The sequence below is a fragment of the Lithobates pipiens genome, unplaced genomic scaffold, assembly GCF_037356315.1.
Source record: "Lithobates pipiens isolate NorthernLeopardFrog02 unplaced genomic scaffold, aLitPip1_a1.2 Scaffold_8, whole genome shotgun sequence".
Lineage (NCBI taxonomy): Eukaryota > Metazoa > Chordata > Amphibia > Anura > Ranidae > Lithobates > Lithobates pipiens.
The window spans coordinates 504843893-504860956 of record NW_027507903.1 but is presented as its reverse complement, the minus strand read 5'-3'; the positions used below and the strand labels follow the sequence as shown (position 1 = coordinate 504860956).

Genomic DNA, 17064 nt, shown 5'->3' with positions numbered 1-17064 from the left:
AGGTGGTTTCGGCGTTTCACATCAATGAAGACATTGGGGGTTATTTACTAAAGCAAAATCCACTTTGCACTGCAAGTGCACTTGGAAGTGAAGTCGTTGTAGATCCGAGGGGGCATGCAAGGAAAATAAAAACAGCATTTTTTTTGCACATGATTGGATGATAAAGTCAGCAGCGCTTCCATTCATTTCAGATCTACCCCTCAGATTTACAGCGACTGCACTTCCAAGTGCACTTGCAGTGCAAAGTGGATTTGCCTTTCGTAAATAACCCCCCACTGTGTTACCATCTCTGTGTCCTAAACTGACACATCGTAAGGAGGTGGCCCTCCATTCCTTGGACGTGGTCCGGGCTCTGAGGGTGTATTTGTCTGCTACGGCTCCCTTTTGAAAGTCAGACTCTTTGTTTCGGTGGTTGGTCCAAAAAAAGGCATAGCAATCTCGTCGGACACCATTTCCAGGTGGATCCGACAAATTGTAGTACAGGCCTACCCCTTGAAGGGACAGGTGCCCCCCTTTCCGGTCACGGCCCATTCCACCAGGGCAATTGGAATGTCTTGAGCCTTCCAACATCAAGCGTCTGTCGCTCAAGTGTGTAAAGCGGCGACTTGGTCATCTGTTCACACTTTTACCAAATTTTATGAGGTAGATGTCAGTGCATCGGCTGATGCCTGTTTTGGGTGCAAAATTTTGCAGGTGGCCTTGTAATTTGCAATTGCACTTAATTTTTTCTCTGTTTTTTTTTTTTACAAGAAATACAGTTACCTTTTAAGTAAATGCACTGTTGCATTGTTACTGCAAGTTCCCAAGGCAGTTATATAAGGTGGTGACTCCCTGAATAGGAGCACTCTGTTTTTGTGGGTAAAATTCTTATGCTGTTCCCACATTCTGTTTTTGTGGGTGAAGCTTTATGCTGTTTCCCACGTGCCTTTGTGGGTGAAGTTTTTATGCTGTTTCCCACCCCTTGTTTTGGCACTGCTTGGGGATGTCCCGATGGTCTAAGTAAAGGAGCTGTGCCAGTCAGTGAACGTAAGAGAAAATAGGATTTTTTGTACTCACTGTAAAATCTTTTTCTCTGTAGTTCACTGACTGACACAGCACCCTCCCCTCCTATTTTTTACGTTATACTGCTTGTTGACGTACTGAGGCTGCAGTATGCAGGCTGGGGGGTTGTTACCTAAGGGACAGCCCCTTGGGCGGAACTAGAAAGTTCTGGTTTTGTTGTACATGTTAACATGTTCTGCCTAGTCTTCTCCTGAAGGTGGCGTAACAACTCGATGGTCTAAGTAAAGGAGCTGTGTCAGCCAGTGAACTACAGAGAAAAGGATTTTACGGTGAGTACAAAAAATCCTATTTTTTTAGACTGTAAGACAGTTTAAATATATTTATGCATTCTAACTGTGTGGGTTTACCTGCAATTCAGATTTAAGTTCACATCCAACCCTGGTAGGCAGAGACAGATTAAGGCAGATGGTGCCCTAGATAAAGTAGTTTCAGTCCCCTCATCACTTTGAGTTTGATTGATAATGATTACAATTGGTGGGCAGAAGCTGCTTATTTACATTGCTTGTACTGGCATGGCCCCATCAGTTAACAACCACCTAAAGGCCACCCTCCCTATTGAAGTAACAGGCAGGTACTATCTCCCTGGTTTTCTGCAGGAGCATGAGTAGCCCCCTACACATATATGGTCCCTAGGGTCTCTACTGGGATGACTTGTGAACGATCTGGCTCTGTGTTAATATAGCCAATGGTATTTCAGGCTGTCTTTGCTTGATGAACTTGTTAAAATTTGAAGGTAGAGCTGAACAATATGGAAAACGTGGTACTATCTGCTCAAAATAAACATGAGGCCTACTCCAACATTTGGATTCATTGGAATATGTTTGTTTTCTCAGATTAGGTTAAAGCCGGTTTGCATCCTGCTCCACTCCCCCCTTTTCTAGCGTACTGCACCCACCCTTTACCAACCACTGCCCCCCCTTTTTTTTCCCTTTCTCTTGCCCTCTCTTTCAACATTCCTACCCTGTTCCCTCATTATACACATATCCTGTATTTACAATGTACAGGGGATAAAAATGTGAATCCTCTGCATGCATAACGTTAAGTATGATCTAGAGTAGTGCTGTTTTGACAATATGCCTATATTGCAGAATGTCTTTTAGACTGACCATATTGTAGTCAGGTATCCTTGATTGGTTATCTCTGCACTTGATGATGTATACACTCTATGCTGTATCTTTTGACAGATTTTGAAATGTTACTGCCTTACTGTACTACTCTATATTCCATTTTTCTTTATGAATGCTTGATACTTTAAAATGTTACTAAACTCAGGACCAGGGCCAGACTTACCATTGGGCTTGAATGGGCTCAAGCCCATGGGCCGCACCCAATAGGGGGCCCCACGGGCCCCACCAAGATACATATCCAAGTGTACCCGGCTACTCTCGGGACTGTGAGAGGACCCGAGTGCCGCCGAGAGGACCCGAGAGCTGTCGAGAGCCGCCAAGAGGACCAGAGAGCTGCCAAAAGGACCCGAGAGCCGCAGGGAGGACTTGAGAGCCACTGAGAGGACCCGAGAGCCACCAAGAGGACCCAAGAGCCTGAGAGAGCCGCCGAGAGGACCCGAGAGCCGCCGAGAGGACCCGAGAGTGCCATTTTTAAACTTCAAGACTGCAATGACAAGGCTACACTGACAAGGCTGCAATGGCACTGATGAGGCTGCAGATGGATGGGCAAGGCTGCAGATGGACACTGATAAGACTGCATTGATGGGCATTTAAATGTAAGTTTTTTTCCTTAAACTTCCCTCCTTAGCCCTTGTACACACGGTCAGAGATTCCGACAGAATGTGTCCGATCGGACCATTTTGTCGGATATTCCGACTGTGTGTGGTCTGCATCGGACTGTTTCCGTCGGAGTATCCGGCCGACCAACTTTTCCAACTTGCCGGTAAAATTTTCCGACAAAATGCTCCGAACGGACATACTCCGATCATGTGTAGAGAATTCTGATTGGACAAAGTGCCACGCATGCTCAGATCAAATTCCTACACCAAAGCTATTGGCTACTAGCGTGAACGTAGTCCCGTCGTAATGAAATAACGTCATCACGTCGGATTTTCTGACAACTTTGTCCGACCGTGTGTATGCAACAGTTTCGGACAAAATCCGTCGGACAAAATCCGACGGATTTGGTTGTCAGAATCTCCGACCGTGTGTACAAGGGCTAAAAGTTTTTTTCCTTAAAATTCCCTCCTTAACTTGGGGTGCGTGTTATACGCCGGCGCGTGTTATACACCGATAAATACAGTAATGTATAGAAGGTAGAACCCCAAAAGTGACTCAAGCCCAGGGGCCCCCACCACCCTAAGTCCTGCCCTGCTCAGGACCCTGCATTCATGATATCTGGTCTCCCACAGTACACAGAACATGGAAATGCAATTATTTTAGTAAATATAAACTGCTAAATACCTTTTCTGATCAGCAGTATATAGCAGTCTTGTGACTTCTATCAGTGTCAGATTGTAGGAGGAGATTTCATTCTCTTCTGACTGTCCTATGAGGCTTCAGGACCCCTGATCCACTCTCTGGACAGTTCTGATCACATGCACCTTCCCAAGAAAAAAAAACTATCCAGCAATACACACCAAACTGAGCATGTGCAGAGTGACTCCAAATGCTCTGTCTTATCAGGAGATGGATTGGGGACAATGGAAAAAAGGGGAGGATCAGGGGAGGCAGGATCAATTAGCCTTTTTACACAATGCAGAGGATAAACCTCTTAGGTTCCACAGTAAGTATAACAAGCATGCTTTACTGCATATACAGACTGATTTTACTGTTGTGGGTTTAGTAACTTTAAATAAACAATTTGCAAGATTTGAAGGCAGACAGATGAAGCTTCTGATTGTCATGCCCTGCCAGTCATCAAAGCAATTATATTTCCATACAGAGAAACTCTGCCCTCATAAATGTATTGCCCTCATGGTAAGGACATTGATGAACCCTGACAGTGGCGGCCAATCCATTAGAGGTGCTGCCCCCTCTCTCCTCTCCACTCCCTTTATGCACGACCGCCCCCTTTTAATGTGTCCGGCCCTTTCGGATCAAGGGGGACGTGAATTACATCGGCCAGGGTTTTTTTTTTAAGCACCTGATTAGAGAAATAGGCTCTAATAGGCTTCAAAATAGCTTGGGCTCGGGTCACAAAGCATGCGTCTGGCGCCCACCCTGATGTGTTGCAACAGCGAATGAATATTTGCTGTTGCAACACTGATCCTCCTAGTACCCATCACCCGATTGGCTGACAGTACAGGCGATCCTATTAGACCCCTTACAAGGAGGAGAGAAGAGAGGCACGGCGTCCCTATGAGAGAAAACAGAGCTCCTGGGACACATCTTGCTGCCATTTACCCGTTGCCTGACCTGCAACTAAGATGGGGTATGCACCGGCGGACAGTGGGTGGAGGTGCTGGATTAGCATGATTTATGCAATTGCGACAGCAATCAAGGAAATCCAATTTTTTTTGTTTTTTATTCATCTTTGTGTCTGACAATTTTTTCTTTCTCTTTTGAACCTGTTTCCAACATGCACATACAGTACATACTGCAAAGCTTTAGGTCAGTTAATCTGAAAAAGAATAAATAGCATTTATTAACAGTAATTCTATGGTGCACATGCAGGTTCTACATTCAGAATACACCCCAGTGTGGAAGAAGCTCTGGCAGAGGGGAGACCTGTTGTGGCACTGGAGAGCACCATTATTACTCATGGAATGCCCTATCCCCAAAATATCAGGTATTTCTTTTGAATCTTGGAACTGTGTTGAGCAAGGCTTCCAACAGAGCCAGGGGATAACTGCACTAATAGTCCCCATGGGATGTTGTGAATGACATGGCCAGCGCAACTGAGAATATGATGGCCTGTGTCAGGCACGTTATGGTAAAATGTAACTAAATACAGTAAAACCTTGGATTGCGAGCATCATTTTTTCCAGAAACATGCTTGTAATCCAACGCACTTGTACAGGTATATCAAAGCGAATTTCCCCATAAGAAATATTGGAAACTCAAATGATTTGTTCCACAACCATTTATTCATAAGTCCTTCAGTTTAAAGTCCATATAAAAATATTATAACAATGTGATAGGTTGTGTAACTGTCAGGGACCTGCTGTGGCAAGACAGAGGTACGAGCGTATGCACATACGCACATGAGTGCCAGTACAACAAACTGGATGGACGCATGTGCATTAGACGCTGCTTGGCCAATGGGCCTTTATAAGGACAGCAGCTGCACAAGTGCAGTGCTGTTTGATCTGCAGCTAGTGAGTTCTGAAAACCTGTACCTGCCTTCTGATCACTTATATTGACCCGGCTCCTTTGACTTACACGATATCTCCAACTCTGACCTCAGCTTGCCTTGACCCTGCTATAAGGATTTCCTGTTGATCTCCAGTTGCCAACCTCTGCCTGTTCATCTGACTCTGCTTCAGCTTACAGCCCTATCTGCCTGACTACCTGTGTTTGACCCGGCTTGTCTCACTCTGCTCCAGCCTACTGATCTGCTCCACTGATTACCTGTCTTTGACCCAACTTGTCTCACCCTGCTCCAGCCTGTACCTGCCAGCTTCCAGGTCGCTGACCTGCATCTGCCTCAGTTGACACCGGCATTCCGGACCTACCTGGTGGCTCATCCATCCATCCATGCCTACACCACAATACTCACCTCACTGTGCTCTCGAGTCTACTGTTCCCACTCCAGTGGCTCCTGAGCCAGGGCTGTAAAAGGTCTCCTACAAGTCAGATTCTACTACACAGTACGTAACAGTATCCAACAGCCATGACTGACTCTGCAAGAGGAACCACACCAGTGGAGATTTGTCAGCATCTCACAGCTTTCACGCAGGCCATTAAATCCTTACAGGAGGGCTATGTCAGGATGGAGGATCGAGTACAGAACTTATCTGGTCCTGGCAGTGCAGTTCCTGTACCCCCCCCCCCCCCGCGGCACCTATACAGACTGCTCCTTCTCCCTTGGTGGTGATGCTCCCACCTGAGCCCAGAGTTCCTATTCTTGAGAGATTCGCAGGGGACCTAACCAAGTTCCGGGCGTTCAGAAACACATTTCAACTATACTTTGCTCTGCAACCTCAGACTTTTTCATTAGAATCTACCAAAGTAGGATTTGTGATATCCCTACTCCAGAGAGATCCCCAGACCTGGGCCCACTGGCTGCTCGAAGAAAACAATATGTCATCTTTCTTTGACGCCATGGCGCAGCTTTATGACAACCCTCAGGGAACTGCCACAGCAGAATCTGCTCTGTTTGCACTCCAGCAAGGCCAGCAAGTGGCCAAGGACTATGTTACAGACTTCAGGTGTTGGAGCGCAGACACCCAATGGAATGACACAGCTCTGCGACACCAGTTCCACATGTGACTCTCCAAAAGTCTCAAAAATGAGCTTGCCTGAGGTGGTACACCAGATGCCCTTGAAGCACTGATCACCCTGGCTATCCATGATCCAGATCGACCAATGACTCAGTGAGTGTTGATCAGAGCGGTCTTTCCAGCAGAACCGTCCAGTATGGGTGACCTCGAGAGCTCCAGTTCCTGCCTCTCGCTACTTGTTGCTGGCCCGTTCAAATCCTGCCAGCTCAATACCTGACACCTCTGAACCCATGCAATTAGGATTGATGCGACCAGCCTTGTCTCCTGAAGAATGAGCACACCACAGACACCATAATCTTTGTCTCTACTGTGCTGAAGCCAGCCACTACGTGCACAGCTGCCCTGCCAACAAACCTAAGTGCCTATCTCCTATTCCTGCCCACCTATCAACATTATCTGCCAATGCAACTCATCTTGCCCTCCCTCTCTCTTTCCAGCTCTTGAAAAGGACAATTTCAATCAATGCCATCATTGACTCTGGAGCATGCAGCTGCTTTATTGACTCAACCTTTGCCATTCAACAACACATTCCTTTGAAACAAAAAACACACAGACTTTCAATCTACCTGGCAGATGGCTTTTGCATTAAATCAGGACGGGTAACCCAGGAGACTCTTCCACTGCCCGTCACTACCCTCTCCCAACATAGGAAGCTACTGACCCTGGATGCTATTTACTCTTCATTATTCCCTTTATTTTCAAGTGATCTTGAGCCTGCCTTTGCTCCAGGGACCACAACCCTCAGATCAATTGGATATCAGGAGAGATCCAGTTCTTATCTTCCTACTGTCTGTAGGAACTGTATACCAAGGCCTCCCAAGCCACCAACCACACTTCTGTGTATGGACTCTGATCAGGACACTCTCCAGACAGTACCGGCACCATACCACAAATTTATTGATGTTTTAAGTAAACAAGCAGCAGATACCCTTCCATCTCATCGCCCCTATGACTGTCCAATTGAGCTCCTCCCGGGAGCTGAGATTCCTTTTGGGCGCATCTTTCCGCTATCAGAATGGAAGCAGGAGGCACTTAAGGAATACATCAATGAAAATCTGAAGAAGGGCTTAATCTGCCATTCTACCTCTCCAGCATGAGCCGGTATATTTTTTGTAGCAAAGAAAGACCAAACTCTGCCTCTATGTGTGGACTACCATGAGTTAAATAAAATTACGGTCAAAAAACGTTATCCTTTGCCCCTAATGCCTGAGCTGTTTCAGAAGTTACGATCTACCACTATCTCTTCACCAAATTAGATCTGAGAGGAGCCTATAATCTGGTCCGCATCCGAGCTGGGGATGAGTGGAAGACAGCCTTCCATACCTGGTTCGGCCCCTTCGAATACTTAGTCATGCCATTCAGGCTCTGCAATGCCCCTGCCACCTTCCAGCATTTCATCAATGATGTGTTTACAGACTTCCTGGACATTTTTGTGATCGTCTATTTGGACGATATTTTAATTTTCTCCAGAACACTTGGCCAACATCGGGAACATGTCTGCAGGGTGTTATGCTGGCTTCGCCAAAACGGATTTGATGCAAAGGCAGAAAAATCCAAGTTTGAGCAGCAGAGCATCCAATTCCTTGGACTAATGATTGCTACCACTGGAATCAAGATGGATCCCCACAAGGTGCCTGCCATATTAGATTGGCTTGTGCCTATGGACAAAAAGGGAGTGCAACGTTTTGTAGGCATTGCAAATTTTTAAAGAAAGTTTATTAAAGGGTTCTCTACCATAATCTCTCCCATTACTCTCATCTCCCAGAACTTGCGATTCCGCTGGAGTTCAGAAGCCCAAGAAGCCTTCAAGACACTTTTACCTCAGCCCCGATTCTCAGTCATCCTGACCCATCACTGCCCTACTGTCAGGCTAGGTGCAGATAACAAGTAACAGTTCAGGTGTGCTGATTATACAAAGAGTTCAAAGCACATACCATGAGCAGGTCTAAGCAGAGCAGGTCAGCTGAGACTTGTAGTACACCGCTGCAGACGAAGGTAGATGATTGCTGGACCTTGTAGTTCACTGCTGTAGGTGAGGATAGATGATTGCTGGACCTTGTAGTTCACTGCTGTAGATGAGGATAGATGATTGCTGGACCTTGTGGTTCACTGCTGCAGATGAGGGTACTAGTAGAATCAGGCAAAGCGTAGTCTAGGCAAGCTGGGTCATACACAGGTAGATCAGAATCCAAACGGTACAGAATCAGAAGCAAGTACGGAGGGTCAAACAAGCCGGGTCAAACACGAAAGTCACAGAGCAAATATCAGCTGGATCAAACACGAGTGAACTCTAACACGAGCGCTGACTGAATGCTGATACAGGTGATTTAAACGTGAGCAGGCCAATCACTGTTGTTTCCCAGACACAGGCTGTGTCAGGTGAGTTGTGCTGGGTCCTAAAGGGATTCTAGTACTGACAGTACCCCCCCTTTCTCGAGGGGTTGCTCCTGCACCCCCAGGCTTACTTGGATAACGGAGATGGAACTTCTTCTTAAGTCGGTCAGCATGAAGATCACGAGCTGGTACCCAAGATCGATCCTCTGGACCGAACCCTTTCCAATGAACAAGATATTGTAAGGAATTGCGCACTCGTCTGGAATCAAGAATAAATGCCACTTCATATTCTTGACTGTCCAACATATCCACAGGTTCTGGTTCATTTACTAGGAGGCTGGAATGAACAGGTTTCAACAATGAAACATGAAAGACATTTGGAATGCGCATGGATGGGGGAAGTTTTAATCTGTAGGACACAGGATTAACAATCTCCGAGATTTCATAAGGCCCGATGAATTTTGGGCCAAGTTTTTTAGATGGAACATGCAGGGACAGATTCCGAGATGATAACCACACTTTGTCACCAACTTTATATTCTGGAGCCTTTAAGCGCTTCTTGTCAGCAGTTTTCTTAAAAGCCTGCACAGAGCGGGAAATAGCATGATTTACATCGGACCAGATTTTGGAGAAATGTTCAATAGTGGTGTTGGCATCTGGAACATCAGAGGGCGGAAGATCAAAGGAGCACACACGAGGATGCAACCCGTAAACACAAAAGAAAGGAGAGGTCCCTGTAGATGTGCTGGCACAATTATTAAAGGCAAACTCTGCCCATGGAAGGATGTTGACCCACTCCATCTCATCTTTGGCCATCAGACAACGTACCATCTTCTCTAGAGTCTGATTAGTCCTTTCTGTTTGGCCATTAGTCTCAGGATGATATGCTGAAGAATATGATAATTTAATCCCCAGCTGAGAGCAAAGGGCCTTCCAAAACTGGGCTATGAACTGAGAGCCACGGTCAGAGACAATGTTAACTGGTGCCCCATGGAGCCTGAAAATGTGCTTAATGAATAAAGATGCCAGTTCTTTAGCAGATGGAAGCTTCGGAAGCGGAACAAAGTGGGCCATCTTACTGAACCTGTCTACCACCACCCAGATCGTGGAACATCCCTGGGACAGAGGCAAGTCTGTGATAAAGTCCATAGATAAATGGGTCCAGGGACAGGTAGGTATTGGTAGAGGACGAAGGAGACCGGGGGGCTTAGAGGTACTGCTCTTGCTTCTGGCGCAAACTTCACAGGCCTGGACGAAGGCTAACACATCCTGCCTAAGCGATGGCCACCAGAGGTTGCGAGAGACAATCTCAAAAGTTTGTCTAAACCCTGGATGTGCTGCGGGTTTTGATGCATGTACTTGTTGCAATACCTGCAAACGAAGAGCCAGGGGCACAAAGAGCATACCAGGGGGAGTGGAGGGAGGGGCTTCAGCCTGTGCTGGTAACAAGGCCTCAGAGATGTCAGTCTGGGTAAAAGCCAAAATCCTATCCTCAGAGATAATGGGTTGAGGAGGAAGCGGAGGAGGAGACTCTGATAAAAAACTACGAGACAAGGCATCGGCCTTAATGTTTTTTGGACCTGGTAAATAAGAAATTGTAAAGTCAAATCTGGAGAAGAACAATGACCACCTGGCTTGACGCGAGTTCAGTCTTTTAGCAGAACGGATATATTCAAGGTTTTTGTGGTCAGTCAGAACTATGAATGGATAGCGAGCTCCCTCCAGCCAATGTCTCCACTCCTCTAAAGCTAGCTTTATGGCTAAAAGTTCTCTGTTGCCTATATCGTAATTGCGTTCTGCTGGGGAATATTTACGGGACAAGAAGGCACAAGGGTGGATGGCAGCGCTTACAGGATCTTTTTGTGACAAAAGCGCCCCCACTCCTACTTCAGATGCATCTACCTCTACAATAAAAGGTAGCTCAGGAACAGGATGGCGTAGAATTGGTGCAGAGGTAAAGGCTTTCTTTAACTGGGTGAAGGCTGCCTGGGCTTCAGTAGTCCATTTAAATGTACTAGGAGTCTTCCTGGTGAGAGAGGTGATGGGATGTGCAATGGTGGCAAAGTTCTTAATGAATTTTCGATAGAAATTTGCAAAGCCCAGGAAGCGTTGAACTGCCTTCAGGTCTGAAGGTGGTGCCCAGTCTAGAATGGCTTGAACTTTGGCTGGGTCCATGGTGAGGCCTGTGTCAGAAATTAGGTAGCCCAGGAAAGGTACTTGTTTAACATGGAAAATACATTTTTCAGGCTTTACAAAAAGGGAGTGAGTCTTTAGTCGGGCTAATACCGAGCAGACATGCTTCTGATGTGTTTCAAGATTGGGAGAGTAAATCAAAATATCGTCTAAATAAACAAGCATGAAGCGACCCATCATGTCACGGAAAATGTCATTCATGAAGTTCTGAAAGACGGCTGGTGCATTCCTGAGGCCGAAAGGCATGACAAGACATTCGTAATGACCATCCTTTGTGTTAAAGGCCGTCTTCCATTCATCGCCTGCACGGATTCGCACCAGATTATAGGCTCCCCTTAAATCCAGTTTGGAGAAGATTTTGGCTCCCTGGATTTGAGAGAACAACTCTGTGATGAGAGGGAGAGGATACCGATTGGGAATGGTTATTTTATTTAGACCTCTGTAATCAACACAAAGTCGCAGTCCTCCATCCTTCTTCGGGACAAAGAAGCATCCTGCTCCTGCGGGAGAAGTGGAGGGACGGATGAAACCCTTAGCTAGGTTTTCCTGGATGTATTCTTGCAAAGCAAGATTCTCTGGTTCAGACAGTGGAAAGACTCTCCCTCGAGGAGGTGTAGTGTCAGGCAAGAGGTCAATGGGACAATCATAACTGCGATGAGGAGGTAAAGTGTCAGCAATTCCTTTAGAAAACACATCCCGAAAGTCCTTATAACAAAGTGGAATCTGTTCTATTCCCACTTGACAGGTATCAAGTCGAACAAGGTGTTGGATGCAGCTCTTTTTACACTGATTGGACCAAGCCAGAATATCTCTTGTTGGCCAGTCAATTACAGGATTGTGCTTCTGAAGCCAAGGAAGGCCTAGGATCAAAGGAGTGGATGGAGAGTCAATGACAAGACAAGAAATCTTCTCCCAATGCAAAGCCCCTACTTGTAACTGGAAAGGGTTGGTGGATTTGAGCACCAGGTCTTGTGAGAGAGGCCGATTATCCACAGAGATCAGGCGGACTGGACAATCTAGAGCATGAGTTTCCAGGGACAAAGAGGTGATCAGAGTTTTATCAATAAAATTCTCAGCTGCTCCAGAATCCACCAAGGCCAGCAGTTCATGAGCCCCTGTCCCAAAGTGAATGACAGCGGGTAAAAGTATACGATTGTCCCCCTGGGGAGATGAGAGTAGACCTAAGGTGACCTCCCCGCAATCACCTAGGTCCTGGCGTTTCCCGGACGTGTAGGGCACGAACGGAGCATATGACCCTTGAGGCCACAGTATAAGCAGAGTCCCATATTATGCCTGCGTTTGTGTTCCTGGGCAGATAACCGGGTGGAGCCTAACTGCATAGGTTCTTCCTCAGATTTGGCACTGGAGATGGAATAATCAGGTGGTAAGGAAGGTATACAGTTTGCTACAGCCATTGTTTGTTCTCGCCTCCTCTCTCGCTGGCGGCGGTCAATTCTAATAGCTAGACACATAGCCTCCTCCAGTGAGGCTGGGTAGGAGAAGTTGACCAGAGCGTCTTTAATCGCATCTGAAAGGCCAATTCTAAACTGGCTGCGGAGAGCTGCATCATTCCAGCCAGATTCCGGGGCCCACCTGCGAAACTCTGAGCAATACATTTCAGCTGTGGTAGTTCCTTGTTTTAAGTTACGCAGGGTCGATTCTGCAGTAGCAGCACGATCTGGATCATCATATAGCAACCCAAGGGCTTCAAAGAAGGCATCTACTGTTAGTAAGGCTGGATGGTTAGGTTCCAGGTTAAAGGCCCAAGCCTGGGGGTCACCCTGTAGCAGAGAGATAATGATTTGAACCCTCTGAGTTTCATGGCCAGACGAGGATGGCCTCAACTTGAAATATAATTTGCAGCTGTTTTTAAAGTTGCAAAACGCTTTACGGTCACCAGAAAACCGGTCGGGCAAAGGAATTTTAGGTTCAGATGGAGTTTTAGTAATGGTGGTAGTAGAAGGAGATTGCACCTTGGTGAGCTCTGTGGCCATTTCCTGAACTTGATGTGATAAACAGCAAAGTTCTTGTGCAAACAACTGAGCCTGTTCAGGATTCATGATAGGTTTCCCTTTATGTATTGGCTCGTGTTAATGTCAGGCTAGGTGCAGATAACAAGTAACAGTTCAGGTGTGCTGATTATACAAAGAGTTCAAAGCACATACCATGAGCAGGTCTAAGCAGAGCAGGTCAGCTGAGACTTGTAGTACACCGCTGCAGACGAAGGTAGATGATTGCTGGACCTTGTAGTTCACTGCTGTAGGTGAGGATAGATGATTGCTGGACCTTGTAGTTCACTGCTGTAGATGAGGATAGATGATTGCTGGACCTTGTGGTTCACTGCTGCAGATGAGGGTACTAGTAGAATCAGGCAAAGCGTAGTCTAGGCAAGCTGGGTCATACACAGGTAGATCAGAATCCAAACGGTACAGAATCAGAAGCAAGTACGGAGGGTCAAACAAGCCGGGTCAAACACGAAAGTCACAGAGCAAATATCAGCTGGATCAAACACGAGTGAACTCTAACACGAGCGCTGACTGAATGCTGATACAGGTGATTTAAACGTGAGCAGGCCAATCACTGTTGTTTCCCAGACACAGGCTGTGTCAGGTGAGTTGTGCTGGGTCCTAAAGGGATTCTAGTACTGACACCTACATCCTTGAAGTGAATGCATCCAAAATAGCAGTAGGGGCGGTTATTTCTCAACGGCAAGGCATTAAAGACTTAATGCATTCTGCAGCCTTTTTCTCACAAAAACTTTCCCCTGTGGAAAAGAACTATGATTTTGGAGATCAGGAATTACTTGCCATCAAGGTAGCATTAGAGGAGTGGAGATACTTGTTGGAAGGTGCCATCCACCCAGTACTAATATACACTGACCACAAGAATCTTGAATACCTATAATCTGTCAGATGTTTAAAACCATGTCAAGCTCGATGGGCTCTGTTCTTTTCATTGCTTTCATACCACTGGATCAAAGAATGTTAAACTGGACGCCTTATCTCGAATGTACGATAACCCCAAGGATCTATCTGTTCCAGATACTATCTTGCCTGCAGGCAACAACTTTCTGCTTCTACAAACGGATCTTCTCTCCCATCTCAAGGAAGCTTTCATGAACATTTCTAACCCTTCCGGGGTCACCCTGACATCTATTGGGGTATTGAGACTTCTTCACGATCATCCACTGGCAGGTCACTTCGGTGTCCATAAGACCCTTGAGCTGGTACGATGCACATTCTGGTGGCCTGACCTGGAGGAGTTCTGTAAGAAGTATGTAAACGTCCTGTCTGCACTCAGAATAAAACAGCAAGAAATCAGGCCTTGGGACTGTTGAAACCTTTGCCTGTTCCCGATAGACCGTTCAGGATGGTCTCCATGGATTTTATAGTAGAACTTCCATGTTCTGAAGGATGTACTGCAATTTTTGTAGTTGTAGACCGACTGTCCAAAATGGCCCACTTCCTGTCACTAAAAGGTACCCTGTCTGGCATGCATACTGCCCAAGTATTTGTTATGGAAATTGTCAGATTACATGGAGTCCCTGCAAATATTGTGTCAGATTGAGGTGTACAATTCACTTCATGCTTCTAGAGGATCTTGTGTGAAACCCTGAAAATTGAATTGGCTTTATCCTCAGCCTATCACCCCCAAACTAATGGGCAGACTGAGAGGACTTAATCAGACCCTCGAGCAATATATCAGATGTTTGACAACCTTTGTCCAGGTTAATTGGGTGTCCTTACTGCCCCTGGCAGAACTTGCATACAATGCCAGTCATTCTGCTATGTGGCAGTCCCTCTTCTTCTCTTCTCTTCTATTCATTTTTATCAAACTTTCTAACATAAACTTCAGTTCCATCAGTCCAGGACATGGTGGAGTTCCTCGGCCACAATAACCGGATGTTGCAGGAAGCAGTGACCAAGGCCCAAGCAGACAGCAAGAGGGCTTTTGATAGGAAGAGAAGAGGTGAATTAAATCTGCAGTTGGTCAACAAGGTATGGCTCTCCACGACTAAACATAGGCTGGCATGTCCTTCAAGAAAATTGGCACCCAAGTGCATAGGACCATTTCCAGTGAAGAAAAGAATTAACAAGGTATCGTATGAACTATCCTTACCTAATTCATTAAGAGTTCATCTTGTCTTTCATGTATCATTGTTAAAGCCTGCAGTACCTGACAGAGGATCCAGACCACCAGAACCTGTTCTGGTTGATGGAAGTGAGGAGTACGAGGTAGAGGCCATCCGATTGTAGGAGATGGCAAAATCAAGTACAGTTCCTAATTAAGTGGAAAGGGTATGGCCCGAAGATAATTCCTGGGAGCCTAAATGTAACATTCATGCAAGGAGATTGATCCGTGCTTTTTTCCTTGCCCATCCAGAGAAGAAAGCCCAGTTAGGCATCCAGAGGCTGCCCTTTTGGAGGGGGCAATGTCAGGGACCTGCTGTGGCAAGACAGAGGTACGTGCTTGCGCACATGCGCACACGAGTGGCAGTACAACAAACCGGACAGCGGAGTGTGAGCGCAGGTGCGAGGGCATGCGTTGGGTGAGTGTGCGTGCGCATTAGACCATGCTTGGTGCCAATGGGCCTTTAAAAGGACAGCAGCTGCACAAGTGCAGTGCTCTTTGATCTGCAGCTAGTGAGTTCTGATCACCTGTATTGACCCGGCTCCGTTGACTTACCTGATATCTAAAAACTCTGACCTCTAGGTTGCCTTGACCCTGCTATAAGGACCTCCTGTTGATCTTCTGTTGCCGACCTCTACCTGTTCATCTGACTCAGCTTACAGCCCTATCTGCCTGACTACCTGTGTTTGACCTGGCTTGTCTCACTCTGCCCCAGCCTACTGATCTGCTCCACTGATTACCTGTGTTTGACCCGGCTTTTCTCACCCTGCTGCAGTCTGTACCTGCCAGCTTCCAGGTCGCTGACCTGCATCTGCCTCAGCTGACACCTGCATTCCGGACCTACGTGGTGGCTCACCCATCCATATGTGCCTACACCATAATACTCACAGGCACACCTACCACACTGTACTCTCGAGTCTACTGTTCCCACTCCAGTGGCTCCTAAGCCATGGTTGTTGTAAGAGAGGTCTCCTCCTACAAGTCAGACTCTACTACGCTGTACGTAACAGTAACCATAAAATGTCCATCCACAAATGGCAGCCTCCACAAGGGGATTAGAAGCAAAATCCAGCAAAAGCTACAGAGTATAATAGAGAAGAGAGGTGCCTCTAAGTGTAGCAATATGGTTACATTTAATGAAGGTACAACATTTAGCAACTCCCATGTTGATGATTAAAAGAGGCACATCTAAGTATGCAAGCATCCGGGGTAACGCTGTCCATACAGGCCATCCCCCACACTGCTGGCTCTCAACGTTGTCAGTCTGCAATTGTGATTGGGAAGACTACCATGCAAGTAGATCGATTGAACCTCTTGTGGAATGCAGCGTGGAAGGGACAGTGTCGATGGCGGTGAGGAGGATGGTCTATATGGACAGCTTTACCCTGGATGGCTGCATATTTAGATGTGCCTGTAACCATATTGCTACACTTGGAGGAGCCTCTCTTCCCTTTTATACTCAGTTGTAATGTGACACTACTTGTATATCAATAGATCGCTTGTATATCAAGTCAAAATGTATTTAAAAAAATGTTGCTTGTCTTGCAAAAGCTCTCCAAACCAAGTTACTCTCAAACCAAGGTTTTACTGTATATATTGTTTTATAAGTCTCATGACTAATGCCACTATAAGGAGATGATTTATTGGAACAATCAAAAAGAGTTTTGAGCTTTCCCATGCCATACACACAACTTAGCTGGAGCTGAAACAGATTTGAATAATCAATTGTACATAGGGACCACAGTATTTGTATTTGTTGATGTATTTTTCTTCTTTTAAAGACAGCTGCACTTTAAATTGATTGTGAACAAAAACATTTTAAGAACATCCCTGCAATACATGCACATTTCCCCATGTTATATTATATTACAGGAGTTGGAACTTCAGAAACACGCTTGTGGATTTGCCAGAAATCCAGTGAGCACCTAACTTCCTGTATACTCTGCCTCCAC

The 17064-nt window shown here is 46.1% G+C and overlaps 1 protein-coding gene across 3 annotated transcripts in view; it reads left to right on the top strand.

The window, feature by feature from the left end:
• Positions 1-17064, top strand: part of LOC143960560 (uncharacterized) — a 91210-nt gene that overhangs the window by 10655 nt on the left and 63491 nt on the right. For 2 of the 3 annotated variants that reach the window (XM_077469278.1, XM_077469277.1), the window contains exon 3: positions 4686-4800. The exons of the other annotated variant lie outside the window; for it this stretch is intronic. In XM_077469278.1, coding sequence (XP_077325404.1) covers positions 4686-4800 — 115 coding nt within the window. The remainder of the gene's footprint in view (positions 1-4685; positions 4801-17064) is intronic. 3 annotated transcript variants of the gene reach the window in all.